General features: G+C 42.1%; 1 protein-coding gene across 4 annotated transcripts in view; it reads right to left on the bottom strand.

The window, feature by feature from the left end:
• Positions 1 to 22112, bottom strand: part of DNAH3 (dynein axonemal heavy chain 3) — a 294020-nt gene that overhangs the window by 253613 nt on the left and 18295 nt on the right. Inside the window, exons 4-7 of one of the 4 annotated variants that reach the window (XM_033963933.1) lie at positions 21403 to 21472; positions 15813 to 15993; positions 10058 to 10247; positions 4415 to 4610 (exon numbers count right to left, since the gene is read on the bottom strand). In XM_033963933.1, the coding sequence (XP_033819824.1) occupies positions 4415 to 4610; positions 10058 to 10247; positions 15813 to 15993; positions 21403 to 21472 (637 nt within the window). Of the gene's footprint in view, positions 1 to 4414; positions 4611 to 10057; positions 10248 to 12022; positions 12152 to 15812; positions 15994 to 21402; positions 21473 to 22112 lie in introns of those variants that run through there. The other 3 variants (XM_033963934.1, XM_033963935.1, XM_033963936.1) reach the window with 3 other exon arrangements.

Below are 22112 nucleotides of genomic sequence, written 5' to 3'. Positions count from 1 at the left end.
GTAAGAAAAATGAGGGTTAATTTTAAAATTGAAATGATGATTGATGATCGATTGACTTTAGTCTCCAAAAGTGTGCCTGAAGAGAAAACTCTTCATTGAACTTTTAAATCTTTCGAGAGAGGTTTCCTCTCGTAAGTAACATAACATAGTAACATGGTAGATGACGGCAGATAAAGACCCGAATAGTCCATCCAGTCTGCCCAACCTGATTCAATTTAAATTTTTTATTTTTATTTTTTCTTCTTAGCTATTTCTGGGCAAGAATCCAAAGCTTTACCCGGTACTGTGCTTGGGTTCCAACTGCCGAAATCTCTGTTAAGACTTATTCCAGCCCATCTACACCCTCCCAGCCATTGAAGCCCTCCCCTGCCCATCTACCACCAAACGGCCATACACAGACAAAGACCGTGCAAGTCTGCCCAGTAACTGGCCTAGTTCAATATTTAATATTATTTTCTGATTCTAAATCTTCTGTGTTCATCCCACGCTTCTTTGAACTCAGTCACAGTTTTACTCTCCACCACCTCTCTCAGGAGCGCATTCCAGGCATCCACTACCCTCTCCGTAAAGTAGAATTTCCTAACATTGCCCCTGAATCTACCACCCCTCAACCTCAAATTATGTCCTCTGGTTTTACCATTTTCCTTTCTCTGGAAAAGATTTTGTTCTACGTTAATACCCTTCAAGTATTTGAACGTCTGAATCATATCTCCCCTGTCTCTCCTTTCCTCTAGGGTATACATATTCAGGGCTTCCAGTCTCTCCTCATACGTCTTCTGGCGCAAGCCTCCTATCATTTTCGTCGTCCTCCTCTGGACCGCCTCAAGTCTTCTTATGTCTTTCGCCAGATACTCCAAAACTGAACACAATACTCCAACTGGGGTCTCACCAATGACCTGTACAGGGGCTTCAACACCTTCTTCCTTCTACTGACTACGCCTCTCTTTATACAGCCCAGCATCCTTCTGGCAGCAGCCACTGTCACACTGTTTTTTCGCCTTTAGATCTTCGGACACTATAACCCAAAGGTCCCTCTCCCCGTCCGTGCATATCAGCTTCTCTCCTCCCAGCATATACGGTTCCTTCCTATTATTAATCACCAAATGCATTACTCTGCATTTCTTTGCATTGAATTTTAGTTGCCAGGCATTAGACCATTCCTCTAACTTTTGCAGATCCTTTTTCATATTTTCCACTCCCGATGGTAGTAAGTTCCAGATTTGAGAGACTGTAACCAAAATGATGTCAGTGTGTCTTGTGTTAATAACCTTCAAAGAGGGGATGGACAGTAGGTATTGTTCGTTTGATCTGAGAGATTTTAGTGAACTGTAAGGAATTAATAACTTATCTAGAAAGGCTGGCATATTTGAAGCTCTGACTTTGAAAGTTGTTAGTTCTATTTTATACATTATTCTATGTGTGATCAGGAGCTAATTTGCGTTTTTCAAGAGAGGCGTAACGTGATCAAATTTTTTTGAATTTGTAATTATTTTGATTACTGTGTTCTGAATTATCTGTAACCATCTCAATTCTTTCTGTTAGATACCTTTTAGTAAAGGGTTGCAGTAGCCTAATTTGGAAATTACAAGAGAATGAATTAGTATATTTATTGCTGCTGGTTCAAGTGTCTTTGCCAGGGATCTTATTATATGCAATTTATAGAAACAATTCTTGATGACTGAGCCAATATAGTCGTGATATGATAACTTTTGATCCAGTGTTAAACCTAGAATTTTGATAGTGTTAACCATTTGTAGTGGGATGCTATTCAGAAAAATAGGAGAGTTCATAGTAAGATCCTCTTTCCAGGGAAGCAACATTGTTTTTGTTTTTCAAATATTTAATGCCAACTTATTTTCATGTAGCCACTGACTAACTTAACTTGCTCTTTTTTTTTTTGTTGTTGTTCAAAAGTTTTATTGTATATAGTAACTAGTCTTATAGCCCGTTACATTAACGGGTGCTAGAATATGTGTGTGTGAGTGTGTGGTTTTATTTCTTTTTCTCTCTTCTTAGCTGCTTTCTGTATTTCTGTCTTTATTTTTTTTTTCCTTGGCTGTCCACCACCACCCTTTCTCTCTTCCTTTTTCTTCCACCACCCCATCACTGCTCACCTTATCCAGCAGCAGCCCTTTAATTGATCTTTTTATTTTTTTATTTCATTCTTATTTCTGTTTCCGGGTTCAACTCTTAGTTTCCATTCTTTCTTCTCCAACCACGCTTTCTGCGATTACATTTTTTTCTCCTTCTAAAAATGCATTTCCTGTTGCCTGTCTCCATTCTTTTAATATTCACACCAGACCATCTTCCTTCCACTATCCTATTCAATTTTTCCCCCTCCTTCTAGTTTTTCCATTGCTGTCTCCTAGTTCCATTTCTACCTTTTCCTTCGGCCTCACCATCTAATTTCTCATCCCTTCCTCATTTCTCCTTATCTGACCCTTTATCCTGGTCTTTCCTTTTCCCTACTTCATTGCTTTTTCCTTTTTCTCCATCTTATTTCTCTCCCCCTTTCCTTACCTCATCATCATTATTACCCCCAAGCCAATTCTCTTCCTCCCTTCCCAGATCGGATCCCCAATGAAGCGTAAGAGTGCTTTGTTACATGTCTGCCTTTTACAGCTGCCCAGGCCACAATTTCACTTTAACCCTAACCCTAACCCTTCTCGAGGGGGCGGGACAGGCTGGTGAGGAGCTTCGGGGGCTGCTACTGTTAGCCCCGGCAGAGACGGAGCGGCCAAGCTGAGCTGGCGGCAGAGCCCTCGTGTGTGTCCCCCCTCCCCCTCCCTCCTCGGTGCCAGCGCCGCTCTCCCTCTCAGCGGGCCGGGCCGGACCGCGGCTTCTTTGCTCCAGAGCTTGGCAGTGGGGCGGAGAGCGGGCGCAAGGGGATCGGGGCCATGCTGCCAGCGGGATAGCCCCAGCCCTCTCCCTCCTCCCCTCGCGGGCTTGTGGAGGCAATCGGCGGCTGTGGAGCTGCTGCAGGCCGGAGGTTTGTGTCGCGGTGGGAGGGTGGGCAGCACGGATCGGACGCGCACGGGGCTCTCCTTGGCTTTGGCGCCATCGACGGAGGGAAAGAGGCGCTGTGGAGGCGATCGGTGGCTGGCTGCGGTCCCGGCTTGTGGAGTCGATCATGGTGTCCTTGCCCTTTGAAAGCAGCGCTAGGTGGAGAGCAGGGAGGCTGTTGTGAGATAATAAGCGTGCATGCGCACTCATGCGGCCACATCCCGACAGAAAAGGGATCAGGGAACACGCGTCGGGAGTGCGCATGCGCAGGCTAGCATTTTATTATTTAAGATATAATACAAAATGCCAAGTAATGAAAAACAAACAGAAACAACATCAACAGTAGGAATATAGGTCAAATATCCAATGTCCGAGCAAAAGAAAGACAATCCATAACATCAGCTGGACTCAATAAAACATGGTAAGTAAATCTCAGTCAAGAAAACAAAAACAAGATAAACCTCAAGTGAGCAAGTAATGGTATATTTTACAAAACCACAGTAGAGGTTTTTACCGGGGGCCAGAGAGGTAAATGCTCTTACACTAGCTGGGTAATGTTATTCTATAATGGGATTATATAGTCAGTTATTTTTTTGGCTGATTGGATTTATGTGTGTTTTAGGTATGAGTTGTGGGCATGGCTTTATGTGACATTTTTCAGTTCCTGATCTCCTGAAGAAGCTCAGGGTGAAATGGGTCCCGTTGAGATCAGCGGTCAGAAATATATTAGATCAGCAATCAGAAAAATGTTGATCCGATTTCAAGATTATATGCTAAGTCCTCATTACATTTATTGATTTATTTTGCTAATTTATGCTTGTTTGCTATTTAAGCCAGTGGAGGAGGTGGTAGACCAATGATTGAGAAGACAAACCCCTTGAATAGGAAGGCATTTGCTGTCCTATTGTGAACAGGGAAAGGGTGTCTAAGGTCTTTCCACCTTTGTCCATGATTTTTTATTTACGCTAATACAAGTTATTTAAATATTAATAAAAATTAGCAGCTTTTTAGGTATAATCAATAAGAACTTTATACCCGCTCCACTTTTTATCTTCCAGATAGTCTGGTGGAGTAGTTTGTCTTTGTTTGTTGTTTCACTGCTTTAAAAAGACTATATGTCATCTGATGTTTAATTTCACTCAATTTCATATACCATATATATTTATTCTCCATTTCTCTAATATTTTCCAATTTGCATAAGCAATGTCTGGAACGTCTCATGTGATGTTCCGATTTGTTCAACTAGTTACCTGGATTCTCACTCTGCTTTCTTTGCTTAACATTTTCAGTAAACATACCGAGACCTTGACAGGATGGTGAGGCTGAATATTATTCATTACCTCATAATTGTGCGCACTCAATGAAGACAACCACAAAACAGATATTAAATTTAAGTAAACTGGCATCTTACTCTGTAAACCAGAGATGTTGCAAGTGAAGCATCATGGGATTCACAGTAAACAGATGAGTTTCATTCCATATTTTCACTTCTAGGTATGTGCCATGCCATGGTACTGGTGCACGGATTATTCTTAGAGGAAATGATCTAGGAATGTTGGCAATAAAGAGTCTCTCCTTCTCTTCTGGGTCTTTCAAGATATAATCAACTGCAAAAAAAATCATATTTCTTAAATGTTAGCATTCATACAGTATAATCAGAACATAAATAAATGTAACTTATAGAATGCCAGCTATAAATGGTAATGACTGGAGAAAAAGGACACTTTTACTAAGATGCGCTAAGAAAAGGACTTAACGCAAACTTGTGTGGGCTTTTCCAGCATGCTAATAAGGGCATTTTCAAAACACTAAGGGCTCTTTTTACTAAACTGTGGTAGAGCTTTTTAATGCAAACTGGCAAGGTAAATGTTCCGACGCTCGTTCAATTCCTATGAGCGTCGGAGCGTTTACTTTGCTGGCCTGCGTTAAAAAGATCTACCATGGTTTAGTAAAAGCCAGTGTAAGGCATCTAAAAATGGCATAAATCAGCACTTGGATGTTTTTCTCACCATAACATCCACATGCCAATTTTCAAAGCTAACTTTTTGAACTTCTTGCTAGGCTTTCTAGCCACTGAGCGTCCAAAGTTCTATACCGCAAATACCGCTAAGTTCTATGCGGTTTACGAAAAGATAAAGAATACAGGTGAATATTGCAACAGAGATCTAACTTCCAAAAGATTATATAAAAAGAGGCGTTTTAAAAGCCCATCAAAACTGTTGGTAGGAGTTGGAAGATACAAATACATGATTCAGGTCCTTAGCCCATAAAGCATGTTATGGGTGGGCTTGGCACTTGAATGTCTTGCGGTGATAAACCTTTCCCAAGACGTCCGGAGCCAATATTAGAGCGCCTAAAAATGCCTAAGCATGCCTAGACGCCGCTGGGTGGAATTGTATAAGCAGCGCCTAGCGGTTGATTGATAACCGCATCGAGCAGCCCCCTACAATGTAGGCACACTTAGGCATGGTTTATAGAATCTGGCCCTTACTGCCTCCTATTTAGCAAGTGCTAAAGACGCCTCTGTTATGGATACACTACATAAGAACATAAGAATAGCCTTACTGGGTCAGACCAATGGTAGCCCGTTCTCATGGTGGACAATCCAGGTCACTAGTACCTGGCCAAAACCTAGGGCTCCTTTTACAAAGCCGCAATAGCGGCTTTAACGCGCGTGACTTTTAATCACGCGCTACCCCCGCGCTAGCCGAAAAACTACCGCTTACTCAAGAGGAGGCGGTAGCAGCTAGCGCGTCCGGTGGTTTAGCACACGCTACCGCGGCTTTGTAAAAGGAAATTTGCGTGGTGGTAATGTCTGCATGCCAGCTGATTAGCACATCTACACTCATTCTCTACCCCTAACACAACTCCTCCCCCCAAATAAATTATTATAACAATTAAGGTTAATTTATTATTCTTTTTCCTTAGGTGATAATTTGAAGGAATGAGGGGGTGGGGGGGTTATGATAATTTAAATATATATTTGCATATTTTAACTGATTAATATACATAGGAATTATAATATTTATGTATGGATGTGGGAGGGGGTGGGATAATAATTTTTTGGGAAATATATTGTTATGGAATTTTCAAGTGATAATGTACTATGATGATTTATATTTATTGTACACTTGATGTATATGTTAAAATGAATAAAGATTTGGAAAAAAAAAATAAAGAAAAATAAATATGGTAGTACATATTTAGTGTGCGCAGATGACAAAGCAAACGCAGAACACTTTAGTTTGTCCCGCAATAAGCCCTTTTTGCCTTATTAAGCAATTGTGTGTAGATTGTGAGGATTTCAGTGACATTTAGGGCTCCTTTTACAAAGGTGCATTAGAGCTTTAACGTGTGGAATAGCGCATAAATTGCTGTGCGTGCTAGACCTTAACGCCAGCACTGAGCCGACGTTAGTTCTAGAAGCTTAGCGCGGGTTTAGCGCACGCTAAAATCCTGCGTGCGCTAAAAACACTAGCGCACGCACCTTAATAAAAGGAGCCCTTAATGTGTTTTGTTTTAATGTATTGTTTTATCGTTATGTATGTTCTTTGTAAACTGCCTAGGTTTAGGCGGTGTATAAATCTTAAAATAAATAATACACTTTAGTAAAAAAAAAAAAAGGTGCCTCGCTGCATTAGTCACCCAAGATGAAATTTCCACCTTTTAACTTTCATACCTAAAGAGGATTGGCCAACTGAAATTTTGACAATTAAACTAAACAATAATTATAATCTCCACCACCCTTTCCAGGTCCTACAAAATATATAACTGAACATGTGAATCATTTACAGTCTGTGTATTTCTTCATGTGCACAAGCCTCGAACACTTAAGATTTTAAAATGTTCGAGGCTTGTGCAGATGAGGATAGAGCTTGCAGGGATGGGGATGGGTCGGGGATGGAGATAGATCCCAAGGGGATGGGGACAAATTTGTCCCCGTGTTATTCTCTAGTATTTACACAAATTTGGAAATATGTCTCAAGTCTTTTCGTGTGTTAGCCATTCTGCAACTCTGGTGGCAGTGACAGAGAAGGCAGAAAGCTGATGTATTAGGAATTCACATTACTGAGGATAACCTGTTGAGTTTATCAGTCGAATAGAGGGGGTGACAGGAATGCCCTACTTGTAGTTAACAACACTTAGAATATAACAATGGACTATCAGCTATACCAGCTACATTGGCCCTTTAACCCTTTCAGGACCAAGGGACATATTTGTCCCATAACTTTAAAATCCTATAAATTTTGATTGGGATAGTCTACAGTTCTAAATTTGATATGTACGGATTCCATATGATACTGCCTTTATGTAAACAAACTGGTTCCGACATTCATTCATTAGCGTCGTTGCTAGATTGACGAGAAGATTCACTTGCCACACTGTCCATAAGCCAGAAGTGTGATTTTTTTTAAAAAAAATAATGATATTTCACAAAAAAAATCAATTTTTTGGCATCTGCAAGCCCTTTTTACCATAAAAATGTCGTCAAAACCACAAAAATTGGCCTACGATCCTTATGGTCCTGAAAGGGTTAAAGATTACAGCCGAATCACTAAAAAGATAAGTACTGTTTAGAGTTTTACAAGTACTTTTTGGATTTAAACGAAATACAGTATATTTCATACACAAATAACTTCAAAATATTCTCAGCTCGATGAAAGATATCTTTTCCCTGCTTTACTTTATCTACATCCATTGCAGGCATCTGAGCGCTAGAGAGATTATAATGAAGATTTAACCTTAATTATACATTTTGGTGGAATACAATTTGTCATATATTCAAAATGGAAAGAGCAATAGCAATACAAAGAGGGACATATACTAAATTTATAAAAATATGGGGGCCATTGACAAAATATTGTAGTGAATAATAATCATCAGTTTTTCTCTTCTTCTTTTCTTTTTCTTCTTTATGGCACATCAGGAGGGGTGGGTAATGGAAATAATATTACATAATATGTTATAAGATGTTATATAATGTGTATATGGTGATTGGAAAGCAGTTAAAGGGTGGGTGGTGGGGGAGAGGGTAAAAATATTATTAGAATTTTATGTAGTAGATATAAAAGTGATATTGTGTAATAATTTGTTGTAATTTAATATTTTGTGCACTTGATGTAAAATATGAAAATGAATAAAGAATATTAAATAAATAAATAAATACAATTATTGGTTCAAGTCCTTGTGTCTGTTTGCTACTTGTAATTAACTCATCGTTTTCTCTGAGCTGGGCCTGGGAGGTGCATGCTTAGAGGACCAATGTCTGTGACTCTTCCTGTCGGTGCTGTGATTTGCTCCACTGTCAGCATTGTGTTTAGAGGTTCAGCAAGAGCTAGGGTTACCAGACGTCTGGATTTCCCTGGACATGTCCTCCTTTTGAGAACCTGTCCGGGGGTTTGGACAGCTTTTCAAAACCTGGCACTTTGTTCAGGTTTTGAAAAGCCTCCTCTCAATCGCATTGGGTAAGAGACAATTCGCACATGCGTGGATGCCACACAATGACGTCATGATCAACTGTAAGACATTATCTCACAATTATTGACGTTCCGTAAAATGGTACAGACCCTCTTCTTCAACTAAAGGTCACCCTCAGTCTACACCCCACCTTAAGCCCCACCTCTCTCTTCTCTCTCCTGTCTATCTACTCCCTAAATTTCAGTATAGTCCTCTCTTAGTCTGTACTCTGATAAATTGTATCTAAACTCAAATAACTTGTATTTAAACTAAACTACTTATACTTAAACTCTACTCTTAATTTGCTGTATACTCCCTGTATTTAAACTACTGCACAGTCTTGTATGTCCAAACATTTAAACCTTTTGTATATCTTATATGTCCAATTACACTCCATTGTGTATGTTCACTTGTAGACCGTTCTGAGCTACTGGGAGGATGGGATAAAAATCTAAATAAATAAATAAATTATGCCATACTTCATTCTCTGGTATTTATTAATCTTACTGGTCCTCAGCGGGCCACCACAAACTCAAACTGCTCTCATTGTGCTGGGCTTTATGCTCCCACTTGTCATCGGATCCAGTGCAGTGAATATTTTAATTCTTTTAAGTAATTATAATTTAACCCATTCAAATAAATATGTACTAAAAGTACTTAGCTGTGCAAAAGACGCTATTCAGGGATTTGGTGATTCTACCCCCCCTGAATAGCGTCTTTTGCACAGCTAAGTACTTTTAGTATATATTTATTTGAATGGGTTAAATTATAATTACTTAAAATAATTAAAATATTCACTGCACTGGATCCGATGACGAGTGGGAGCATAAAGCCCAGCACAATGAGAGCAGTTTGAGTGCGTGGTGGCCCGCTGAGGACCAGTAAGATTAATAAATACCAGAGAATACCAGAGAATGAAGTATGGCATAATTGTGAGATAATGTCTTACAGTTGATCATTTGGGTATTGGAGTGTTCTTCATTCTAATTTACTAAAGTAGTGCCGAAGGTTACACAATGACGTCATGGCATGTGAGCGTGCACGTGACGTCATTGCGTGGCATCCGCAAATGCATTGATTGCCTCCAGCCAGACCAAAGCAGACAGCAAGAAGCAGAGCTAGGGTACAGATAGGTGGGCCTGGAGTCGGCTCTGGGGTGTACGGATTTAACAATTGTAAAATCTGGCAACCCTAGGAAGAGTATTGATCTTTCCGTTCAACACCAGGGCTGCAAGGCATCCTTTCTGCTCTGTATCACTGAAAATTTATCACCCTTCCTCATTTGGTTTTTTAGGAGAGCCAAACCCATCTGATTGCATTTGTTGTAGAAAAAAAGAATAGAGTAAGCTGAGGGGTAGAAAGGAAGCATTTATATGTGCTCCAAAAATCTTCCAGAAGTTTCTGAGTTCTGGGACAGCAGATTCAATGTGACACTGTACAGTATAGTGGCATCACCATTTGTGTGGCTGGAATAATCCTATCTGTCCTTGGAGAAAAGAAGAGTTATAACTTGCCCAGCTTTGAAACAAAATATATATGGCAGAATCACTATGTCAGAACAGCTACGGTAAAAAAAATTTTTTACTACAGGTCTTACCAATACATTTCCTGATACTGAAGGTATAATCACTATCAATCTCCTCAGTTAAATTATGAATCATTTTCTCATGTTTAGGGTTCTTCATAAGATGGTCCGGTACATTCTTTGAAATTCTGGCTATGTGTTTGCTGTCTTGAGGTGCAAGCATTTCTTGAAAGATTCCACGGTATAAGTAGTAAAAATATCTCTGAAAATATAATCATTGGAAAAACAAAGCTATGAATATGACGGCAATCATTGTTACTACCATAACTTGAATAAAAGGCAAGAGTTTTGTGGGAAACGTATTTCCAAAAACTACCTCATCTTACATTCAAAGCCTAGGCCACTGAGAATGGAGACAATGGTGTCCTCAAAATGGAGGATGGAGACAATGGTGTCCTTAAAATGGAGAATGGAGACAATGGTATCCTCAAAATGGTTGAAGTGGATAATAAATAACAATAAATAGAAAAACTCCACTTGTTAATGTAGGAGCACAATCCACAATGGAAGAAAAAGCCTCAGGTATTAATGCGGCAGAGCAAAAAATGCTCAAACCTCCTCCACCCACATCATCGGCAAAAAACTTCCGAAGGGAATGTGCGAAAACCACTACTCTACTTTTGCAGGATTTGATTCATTAGCTACTTCTTATCTAATTGTGATGACATAAGTGATGCAAAATATAAGCCAACATTTCACAATATGTAACCGTTTCTTCAGGGCTTTGTCAAAAATCACTTCTCCACACTTATTGCATACCCTGCTATTCTGCTCCTGCCAGCGTCCTGCCCTGAAGAAACATATTGTGAAACATTGGCTTATATGTTGCATCACTTATGTCATCACAATTAGATAAGAAGTAGCTAATGATCAAGTCCTGCAAAAGTAGAGTAGTGGTTTTCGCACATTCCCTTCAGAAGATTTTTGCCGATGATGTGAGTGGAGGAGGTTTGAGCATTTTTGCTCTGCCGCATTAATACCTGAGGCTTTTTCTTCCGTTGTGGATTGTGCTCCTAAATTAACGGTGGAGTTTTTCTATTTATTGTCCTGTTTGGTATGCCATATGCTTCCAAGTGCAATAACCATTCAATCCATCTTTATGGGGAGAAGTATTCAATTAGGGTTGATGGGGGGAAAGAAAGCAGAATCCCACCAAGCCCATGAGAGGAAGAAACCAACATGCACTGAAGCCAGAGTTTGGTCATCATGAATTTGCATCAACCATATCAACAAGCTAAAATGGCAGTAGACTTCCTGCCTCTATCCACTAGTCACATCTGTTCTGTTTGAGAGGTAAAGCTTGCTACAATCTAGAGTCATTCTAGATAATGTCCTAAGAGTAAAGGAGAAAAAAAATTTGAAATATGAGGCTGCAGGTCCATTTCAGAAGAAAGCCTAGGTCAAAAACTTCTGCTTCATCCTTCTTCCACATTCTGCTTCATTCTATAAGAAATTTTTTTTTTAAAAAAAGGATCTTTCTGTCTATTGTGTGAAAATTAGAGCAGAATTATCAAGAGATTAAAAAAAACATTAACCCCCTCTTTTACTAACGCGTAGCACGGGTTTTAGTGCTGAAAGGGGGAACTGCTCCGACACTCATAGGAATTCTATGAGTGTCGGAACAGTTATCGCCGCTGCCGGTGCTAAAACCCATGCTACGCATTAGTAAAAGAGGGGGTAAATGAGATACAAAATAAGATATTTTAAGGTGTTTTAAGTCAGGTGAAAAGCTAACCAAATTATCTAAAGCTGGATTTTACAAAGCCACGGCAGAGGTTTCTACTATGGTTTAGTGAGGTAAATCCTCTGATGCTTATAGGAATTCTATGAGCATCAGAGTATTTACCTCACTGGTCCATGGTAGAAACCTCTACCATAGCTTTGTAAAAGGAGCCCTAAATCTCAAAATTTTCAACATTTACAACAGAAACCATCTGTGAAAATAAAGAGAACATTAATGGAAGATTAGGGTCTTACCTCGATAATCTTCTTTCTGTTAGAAGACAAAGGAGTCTGTCCTCTAGGTGAAGATCTCCTGGTCGCAAATTGCTTGCAGAAGGATATCAATCACATCTTTCAGCTCCTCCTCCACCAGTGGAGTATAGTGCCCTCTTCAGTTTATACCAAATCGGGTGAGCTTCACTGTAAGAAAAGAAATCAGAAGGAGGGAAATGGAGAAATTCCCTGAGAGCACAATACATTTCTGTTCTGCACTGTATCTCATGAAAAAGAACATTAATTAGCATGAACTTACAACATAGGTATACCAACGAACCAACATGCTGTATACAACTATCCCTAACACATAGGGGCTCCAAAATTCAACAAATTCATTGCTTTATTTGCAATTTATCTATACATGTTCATGCAACTAACAGGAGAAAAACTCATTTTGGACTAGATATTTGTCCGAGGCAGAAAGCAGGTGCATTGAAAAACTGACTGGAGCTCGTACTCTAGGTAATGTACTAAAGCAGTAACAGATGTCTAAGGTGGGACAGATGAGCCTGCCCGCATAACCAAGGATTCAAAAGCAATTTCCTCTCATGCTGCCATATCCACTCTATAGTACTTTTAAAGGTATGTAGACCAAGTAGCTGCTCTACAAACCTCTTTGGGCAGAACTGTCCAGGCCTCTGCCCATGAAGATGCCATACTTCTGGTCGAATGAGTTTTGATAGAGATAGGCAACCATTTTCCACAGCCTTCTCACCTAGACTATTGCTACAAGAAATACTGTCTTCACTGTGAGGTTCAGGAGGGACGCCTTTTGCAGCAGTTCATCTGGAGGCTTACTAAGGCCCTTCAGGATGATATTAAGATTCCATGATAGGAAAGACTGGCATATTGGAGGTCACAACCTGAGCGCTCCCCCCCCCCCCCCTCAAAAATCTGGTTACATCTGGATGAGATGCTAGTGATACCTTCCCTTCTTGAGCTTGGAAGAATGAGATGCCTTCCACCTGAACTCTGAGAGATGCTATTGCCAGGCCTTTTTCTAATCCAGCCTGTTGTAAAGCAAGGTTCACAGGAATTGGCACCCTGAAAGATTCTACATGATCTTTGGTACACAAGAGCTGGAAAGTCTTCCAGGTCTTAGCATAGGTCACAACTCTCAAAGGTTTGTTCATTTGGAGGAGAGTAGCAATAACTACTTCTGAATAACCTTTGCTAAAGCTGTGCGATCAAGAGCCATGTCATAAGACCAAAGCGATCTGGGTTCTCCATGGGAACCAGATCCTGACTGTTCCAGGCTGGTGCCTGCCTGTGTCAGCTTTCCTGCAGCCTGACTGAATGGAGAAGACTTTCTGCCTCAAAATTGTTCTAGAAGTTATCCAACATGGAGATCTTTGGGCTGCTAGTCAGTCCAGCACCGACTGTGAACTCAACCCCCATGAATCCTCACAGCATGACTGGGGAGATAAAAATGCAGCCAGCTCCCTGAAACCCTAGGGATTAGCATAGGGGCCCCATGGCCTGTGCTCAAGTCTCTAATAAATCAGAAGGTCAGCTAGCTCCCAAGGGAATGGACCCTGAGCTTTGAGCATGCACAAAGCAGGCCGGCTCAGCAGGTATACCCACCCTCGTGGAGTCTGCGTCCTCTCCCAGGCAGAGTTCTCCCCCCCCCCCCCTATGTGGGGACTGAAAATAACAAAAGCAGAACAGAGCAGATCAGAACACACCTTCTCAATTTGCTTGCAGAAGGAAAAACTAAAGAGGGTACTATACTAGTCTCCACTGATGAAGAAAGAGGTGCTGAAAGATGTGATTAACAATTCACAACCAAGGGATATTCACCTAGACTCCTATGTCTTTGCAACAGAAACCAAGATCCCAAAATGTTTTTAGGCTGTCTCATAATAACAGTAATGTCATGGAAAATATGTAAAAATTTCTGAATGTATAGATTGAAAATTGGAGCCTAAGTACAGCAATAATCCTGGAAAGGTTGTGTGAAGCTTTACAGAATGAGCACAGAGAGTGCTCTGAAACTTGGAGCCAGAAGAGAATGGCTTGAGAAATTTAAAAAGCAGCATGATTTGCAGAACATCAAGATAACTGAAGAATGAATCAGTGCTGATTTAGACACAGTTTATAAGTATACTAAGTTGTAGAAGAAAATCAGAGAAAAGTGGTACAAATCAGAGCAAATTTTCATTTTTGATGAAACGGCCAATGATCAGCTAGTTTGTTTCTTGAGAGGCAATGCTATAGGTGATGATTTTAAAATGAAGTCTCTCTAGTCTACAATTCAGAAAATCCAAGGACTACCAAAGACTATGCAAAACCAACTGTACTTATCATTTGGAATTATTAAACAAGTTAGCTGGAGAGGAACAGACAGGAAAGCAGGGTCCTCAATTTAAATCCTGCGGGATGTCCACTGAAGAGGGTACAGGAGTTTCCTCTGGAGGGTTGAGCTCTTCACACTGAGGGCACTGTTGGGGAACTAACAGGTATAGAGTCTGGTTAACAATGAGTTTGTTTCATGAGCAGTTCAACAACCCAGGAAAAAGCATCCAGAAAGATTTGCCTCTGCTTTACCATTGTGCATCATTTTGAATATGTAAAAATCCATGTGTTGTTGTCTGCACCATAACCTAACTCCACTCCCCAGAATGCCTCCACGCAGTTGGGGAAACTCTATATATGGTACCAAACGTTAGCACGTGGAAAAGAGTTCTAATAGAACCAGGACACCAATTTGGGGCAGAAACAGCAGATCCATGTGAAAATAAAACTTATGCACCCATCTACAAAGGGGGTGTGACCATGGGAGAAGCATTGGTGTGTCAGGAGTGTTCACTTCAAATGGGTGCAATGTTTTAGAATAGTGTAGATCTGCACCCAACTTGTACCCTTGGATTTACACCCAAAGTTGATCATGGATCCTAGTGCTATGTGTTATTTTATAAAAGGTGTTGATCCCAGAATGCCCATTTGTGATACACTGAGCATAAATTCCAGGAAAATTGCTGCATACAGAGCCAGAACACGCTTTGCTGATAACCAAAGAAGTTTATTTGCACTGTAAATTGATTCTGTTATTTCACCGGAAGGGGGAGGAGGACATAGGGGGAGATAAGTGAGGAGAGATATTGAGGGGCTTGTAAATGCACTTGTAAATAAGTAAGAGGAGTTTGAACTGTATTCAGAAACAGATAGGAAGCCAGTGGCATTGTGAGGGAGAGAAGCGCCTGATGCAATGATGCCCCTCCTCCGCCCTCATCTCCCCCCCCCCCCGCTCCTTCCCTGATTCCCCCTGCCATGTGAGTGCCCCCCTTTCCCTTCCTCTGCACCTCTAGTTGTTCACCGCCACCAGCAATAAGAACATCAATGAGTTCCTCACAACCCTGTCGGCTCCTCCTCTGACATCACTTCCTATGCGTGGCACCTGAAAGTGATGTCAGTGGGAGAGATGACACGGTCGCAAGGAGCATGTTGAAGTTGTTGCTCACGGCGGTGAACAACTAGAGATATGGGGAGGGGAAGGGAAGGGGCGCGCGCGCATGGTGAAGGGAGGAGGCGGGGAGGAGGAGGGGTGCTGGCACTCCCGCCCCCACCCTTGCTATGCCATTGTGGGACGCCAATGAAGTGACTTGAGGAGAGGGGTAATGTAAGTAACAGATTAAAAAGCACTTATCAACAAACAGTGCAATTATCAGGAATTTTGTCCAGTGTACAATAAGGCCCAATATGCAGATTATGTATTGATAATTGAGACACTTTGGAAAAATACATCAGATTAAATTTTAATGACACAGACCTCAAGATCTCTTTCTGATGGTATATTTTCTTCCTTATTCATCTCCTTCTCTTGTTCAAGCATAATATCTAATTGTTCTTCTGGGGACATCGGTCTGCTTTCTGGATAAACAACCTCCATAGATAAGCCATATCCTTCTTTCGATGACTGACCCAAACTACTAAGTTGGGTTGCAGTGATTCTGAAATAAATGTGCATTACTGCAGTAAACACATATATAACATCTATGTTACACAGACATTAAGGATTATGGCTGTACATCATCATAGCTAAACCAATAAAATAATATAAAAGTTCTTTTAAGAGGTTTCCTCACAGATCAACACTTTTATTTGTCATATTTTTAAAAGGAATTTTTTAAATCTGATAGGTAAATTTCACATATTGTCATCATTAGCCAACTACCTTCAAATTAGTCCTAAAATCAATATTTTAATAATTTAAACTAAACTAAACTAAACCTTGGGTTTATATACCGCACCATCTCCACGAATGTGGAGCTCGGCACGGTTTACAGGAAGAAAGATGAGAGAGGAACTACAGTGGAGAGATTAAAGAGTTAGGTGTAAAGGGGGAAGGTGAGAGGCCTAAGAGGGGGGAAGTGTTACAGTTTTGAGAATAGCCAGGTTTTTAGGTGTTTGCGGAAGAGTTGGAGGGAGCTTGAGGTTCGGAGAGGGGAAGTGAGGTTATTCCAGATCTCAGTGATTCTAAAGGGGAGGGATGACCCAAGTTTGCCTACATGGGAAATACCTTTTATGGAAGGGAAGGATAGTTTAAAAATTTGGGAGGATCTGGAGGAAGTAGGGGTTGGGGAGTTCCAGGATAGAGGGATAACGGCAGGAAGGATGCCATGTAGGATCTTGTAGGCCAGACACGCACATTTGAAGTGGATCCTGGGGATTACTGGGAGCCAATGGAGCTTAGACAGGAGTGGTGAGACGTGATCAAATTTGCTTTTCGCGAAAACAAGCTTAGCTGCAGCGTTCTGAATCCACTGAAGTCTGTGGAGGCTTTTCTTGGTTAGGCTGAGGTAGATAGAATTACAATAATCCAATCTGGAGAGGATGATGGATTGTACTAGGACTGCGAAGTGTTTTTGGTGAAAATAGGGTCTGACTTTCCTTAGCATGTGAAGGCTGAAGAAGCATTTCTTCACCAGGGATTGGAGATGTTCGTTGAAGGATAGAGAAGAGTCTAAGGTGACACCCAGAACTTTGCTTGAGAACTCGAGCTGTAATGGGGGGCCGGAGGACAATTTAGCACAATTTGATTTGATTTTACAATAGTTACATGGTTTAGCACTGTTTTTGAATAGTAACACACATTTGACTCAAGTTTTATGATAACGGTTATTTTTGTTTTCTTTTTATGTTTACGGCTCACTTCCAGTGGATAGGCCACAACACTGGCATAGTAAGGGGACCATGTCAACATCCCTCCTCTTCTCCCCCCCTGCCTCTTCCCATTCCTCCCCTCGCCACGCACATGCCTCCCCTTCCCTTCCCCACATCTCTCGTTGAAGTTGTTTGTGGCGGTCAACAACATGCTCCTTGCGACCCCCATCGGATCTCCCACTGATGTTACTTCTGGGTGCCGCGCATAGGAAGTGATGTAGCGGGAGAGCCGACAGGGTCGTGAGGAACACATCGTTGACCGCCGCGAGCAACAACTTTAACTAGAGATACGGGGGAAAGGAAGGGGGCATGTGCAGCAGGCGGGATCGGTGAAGGCGTGGGGGGCAGAAATAAAGGTAGGGGATGTGCGTCACTGACCCGGGTGCCTCTCACCCTCGCTACGCCACTGGGCCACAAGCAGGGCTGGTGCCTCCATTAGGCAAACTAATCACCTACAGCAGTGGTTCCCAAACCTGTCCTGGAGGACTCCCAGGCCAGTCGGGTTTTCAAGATAGCCCTAATGAATATGCATGACAGAGATTTGCATATAATGGAGATGCCAGGAATGCAGATCTGCTCCATGCATATTCATTAGGGCTATCTTGAAAACCCGACTGGCCTGGTGGTCCTCCAGGACAGGTTTGGGAACCACTGACCTACAGCAATGAGATTCTGGGGACAGCAAAAAACCCCAAACTATGGCATGCAATGTAAAATTCCCTCTCGGTTCTCTCTCTCAAAGCACTATCCAGTGCTTGCCTCCACAATTTGTACTCCATGGTCACCAAGAGAGAGGGAGCTTAATAGTGCGTTTCCCTTTTCTGCTCAGGGTCATTCTGAGAGTATGAGCCGCAAAATCTCTATCTTGTCATTCTTACCATACAACGGACAGTAGACAAAGCTCGTGCCCTGTTAAGTGGCCTTCTTCCTGCAGGTCACAGGAGCTAACAACTGGAAAAAAAATGCTGGATTAGTGGCTCTGGGGGAGCTGGGACAAGCTGGTAGGCTGCAAGAGGGACTGGAGCCAGGAGTGCAGGCAGGGGGTACAAGTAAAAGGTTTGCCTATAGCGCCAAATATCTTTGCACTAGCCCTGATCATGTTTGTTTAACTTGTATGTGTTCAGTCTCTGGTCCTACAAAGCTACAGGGGCAGCAGAAAGATAAATTCAACAAGTTTCCTCAGCTTTTCATATTCTCTTAAAGTAGATTTGAGTAGATGAGGCTGACACAAGGTAGAGCAGGCTGAACTAGAATAATTGAGCTTTAGATAGCTGTCTCACAGTACTAAATAATGCTCAGGATTTCAGGTTAACAAATACATCCTATATAATAAAAGGTTAGTGGCGCATGCGCTTTTAAAAAAGTGTGATTACTGCGGCCGTGGTGTGTGATCCGTGGCCGTGTTCCATTTTAGAACCCGGCCAATGATCACTCTGGCCACTCCCCTCCTCCCGCCCTCACCAACCCGAAGGAAGCTCAACAGACCTCCCGCCCTCACCTCACCAACCCGAAGCAAGCTGGACCATACCTCCCGCCCTCGCTCACCGCTGCTGTCGCTGCCGCTGCCGCTGATCCTCCTCTTCGGGGCAGCCTGCGATCGTGGCCGGCTTTGGCGGACCTCGCGGGCCGCTTTCCGGACTTGGTGGCACATTCCCTCTGACGCACGGGATCGCGTCGGGGGGGAGCGTGCTTCCGGGTTGGGGAGCGGCCTGCGAAGTTCACTGGGGCCGGCCACCACGATTGCGGCCTGCTTTGAAGAGGAGCAGGCCAGAAGACGCCGGGATGGAGGGAGGGTAAGCAGGGGGATTAATTCAGGGGGCCAGAGGGAGAGGGAAAGGGGGCTGCTTTGGGGGGAGGTGTGCTGGGGACAGACAGTTTTACTCTGGGGGGAAGACAGAAGGGGCCATGGAGAGACAGGAAGAAGGAAAGGGGGCTGCTTTGGAGGAGGGGTGTGCTGGGGGGAGACAGAAGTGGCCATGGAGAGATAGGGAGAGGGAAAAGGGGCTGCTTTGGGTGGGAGGTGTGTGCTGGGGGCAGACAGCTTTGCTCGGGGGGGGGGGGGGGAGACAGAAGGACACAGACAGCGGCCAAGGAGAGAGAGATAAAGAAACACAGACAGACACTCTTCTAGCACCCGTTAATGTAACGGGCTTAAAGACTAGTATAAACATAATATGGGAAAATGAATTATCAGTTCTGGATTAAATCGTATGTAGCCTCTCAATCCCAGAACACAATATCTGAATCAAATCTGCACACAATTACTTTTCCCTTTTTATATACTACTAGAGTGATTTTGCAAAGTGCTCAGAAAATGGCTACTGTGTAGCATTATTGTGCTTGTTTCACAGTCAAAAAAGTAAAGCCACACCACTTTCAATCATCGCATTATAGTCACATAGGAAAATGGTAAAACCAGAGGACATAATTTGAGGTTGAGGGGTGGTAGATTCAAGAGCAATGTTAGAAAATTCTACTTTACGGAGAGGGTGATGGATGCCTGGAATGCGCTCCCGAGAGAGGTGGTGGAGAGGAAAACGGTGACTGAGTTCAAAGAAGCGTGGGATGAACACAGAGGATCTAGAATCAGAAAATAATATTAAATATTGAACTAAAGGCCAATATTGGGAAGACTTGCACGATCTGTGTCTGTATATGGCCGTTTGGGGGAGGAAGGGCTGGAGAAGGCTTCAATGGCTGGGAGGGTGTAAATTTATTATACCACCCACTCGAGCCTTCTAGGCGTTGTATAGGTCATTGGTGAGGCCCCACTTGGAGTATTGTGTTCAGTTTTGGAGACCGTATCTGGCGAAAGACATAAGAAGACTTGAGGCGGTCCAGAGGAGGGCGACGAAAATGATAGGAGGCTTGCGCCAGAAGACGTATGAGGAGAGACTGGAAGCCCTGAATATGTATACCCTAGAAGAAAGGAGAGACAGGAGATATGATTCAGACGTTCAAATACTTAAAGGGTATTAACGTAGAACAAAATCTTTTCCAGAGAAAGGAAAATGGTAAAACCAGAGGACATAATTTGAGGTTGAGGGGTGGTAGATTCAGGGGCAATGTTAGGAAATTCTACTTTACGGAGAGGGTGGTGGATGCCTGGAATGCGCTCCCGAGAGAGGTGTTGGAGAGTAAAACTGTGACTGAGTTCAAAGAAGTGTGGGATGAACACAGAAGATTTAGAATCAGAAAATAATATTAAATATTGAACTAAGGCCAGTACTGAGCAGACTTGCATGGTCTGTGTCTGTATATGGCCGTTTGGGGGCGGATGGGCTGGAGAGGGCTTCAATGGCTGGGAGGGTGTAGATGGGCTGGAGTAGGTTTTGACGGAGATTTTGGCAGTTGGAATCCAAGCACAGTACCGGGTAGAGCTTTGGATTTTTGCCCAGAAATATCTAAGAAGAAAAAATTAAAAAAATGTAAATTGAATCTGGTTGGGCAGACTGGATGGACCATTCGGGTCTTTATCTGCTGTCATCTACTATGTTACAAAATTTGGGATGAAAAGTAAAATTAAGTGCACTTATTTGATTTAAATAATCCCACTTCTCTTCACAAACCACGGTGTGAGTAGATCCCACTCCTGTCCAAAAAAACCCCCGCAATGTTTACTTAGTGCTGGTTTATTCTTCTTGGCATCCTTCTGTCCGTTACCAAAAGAGGGTGGAAAGAGTTCCCTTGAGTGTGCCGTGAAAATTTAATAATACACCCCTGATGAAGCCATCACTGGTGAAACCAGGATCTTAGTTGGGTATGGCAGCAAAATGATGGACTTAATGGATTTTTAGCAAGAAGTTTAAACCAGCACCAAGTAAATATTTCGTTTTTTTTGAAAGGAGTGGGATCTACTCACATTGTGATCTGTGAAGAGAAGCGGGAAGCGGGATTATTTAAATCAAATAAGTACATTAAATTTATTTTTCATCCCTAGGGATTGCCTCTCCAAATTTTGTGACTATAGTGCGATGATTGAAAGCGGTGCTCAAGAATTCAGGTTAAAAAATACATATGACAAATCAGATCTTTCATAATGTCTCTCATGCATATTCATTATAAATATTACATTACATTACATCAAGAAACAAATAATCAGCTTACAATGCTCAGGCAGACATATGATTGTATCCAAGAGATCAGATTGACACTGTCTCATTGGAGTAATTTTAATACCTGGAAAGTTGGATTACCTGTCAGTATCATATTGGCTTCTGGGAGAAAGTTTTAGCTTCTTCTGGGCAGGTGGAAAATATTTTGTTACTAAAAGCAATCATTAAGGAAATTAAGTCTTTTTTGTGATGATTAAACACCAGTTTTTCTATTGAAATAGACACCATGAATATTAGAGAGGGGGAAGGGTTCTTATTATATTGTGTTTATTAATAATAATAATGGGGAGAGGGGGTGGGTTATGGGTTTATATATATATACAATTGTTGTTTTTCTTGATGGATTTACAAGTGATGTTTTCAAGACTATGTATGATTTTATTTTGTTACCTTGTTGAAAGATTAAAAATGAATAAAGATTTATTTAAAAAAAAAAAAAAAGGACATTAAGTCTCTTTTACTGGATGGAAATTTCAGAAAATACAACAAACACCTTAAATAAGCACATCTACTATAATAAAACCCTAAGCGCGCATGCGCACTCTTACTTGCATGTTCCGTTTTACGTGATCTGTAGGTCCCTGGCAGGCAGGAGTGCGCATTCGCGCTAGAAGACACCAGGACTCCTCCTCCCAAGCTCCAGACATGCTGACCGGCTTCGGCCCTGCGGGCCTCTCATGGAACCCACCTTTCCGCCCAGTATGGATGGCGGCAGTGGCAGCAATGCCGGGAGCAGGCCAGTACCAGGGCGACTTGAGGCGGCTGTTGGCACGTGCAGGCCGCGGCGACTG

Source organism: Geotrypetes seraphini, chromosome 11 (assembly GCF_902459505.1).
Source record: "Geotrypetes seraphini chromosome 11, aGeoSer1.1, whole genome shotgun sequence".
Classification (NCBI taxonomy): domain Eukaryota; kingdom Metazoa; phylum Chordata; class Amphibia; order Gymnophiona; family Dermophiidae; genus Geotrypetes; species Geotrypetes seraphini.
Note: the sequence above shows the minus strand (reverse complement) of the source record. Positions and strands in the feature narration are given on the sequence as shown.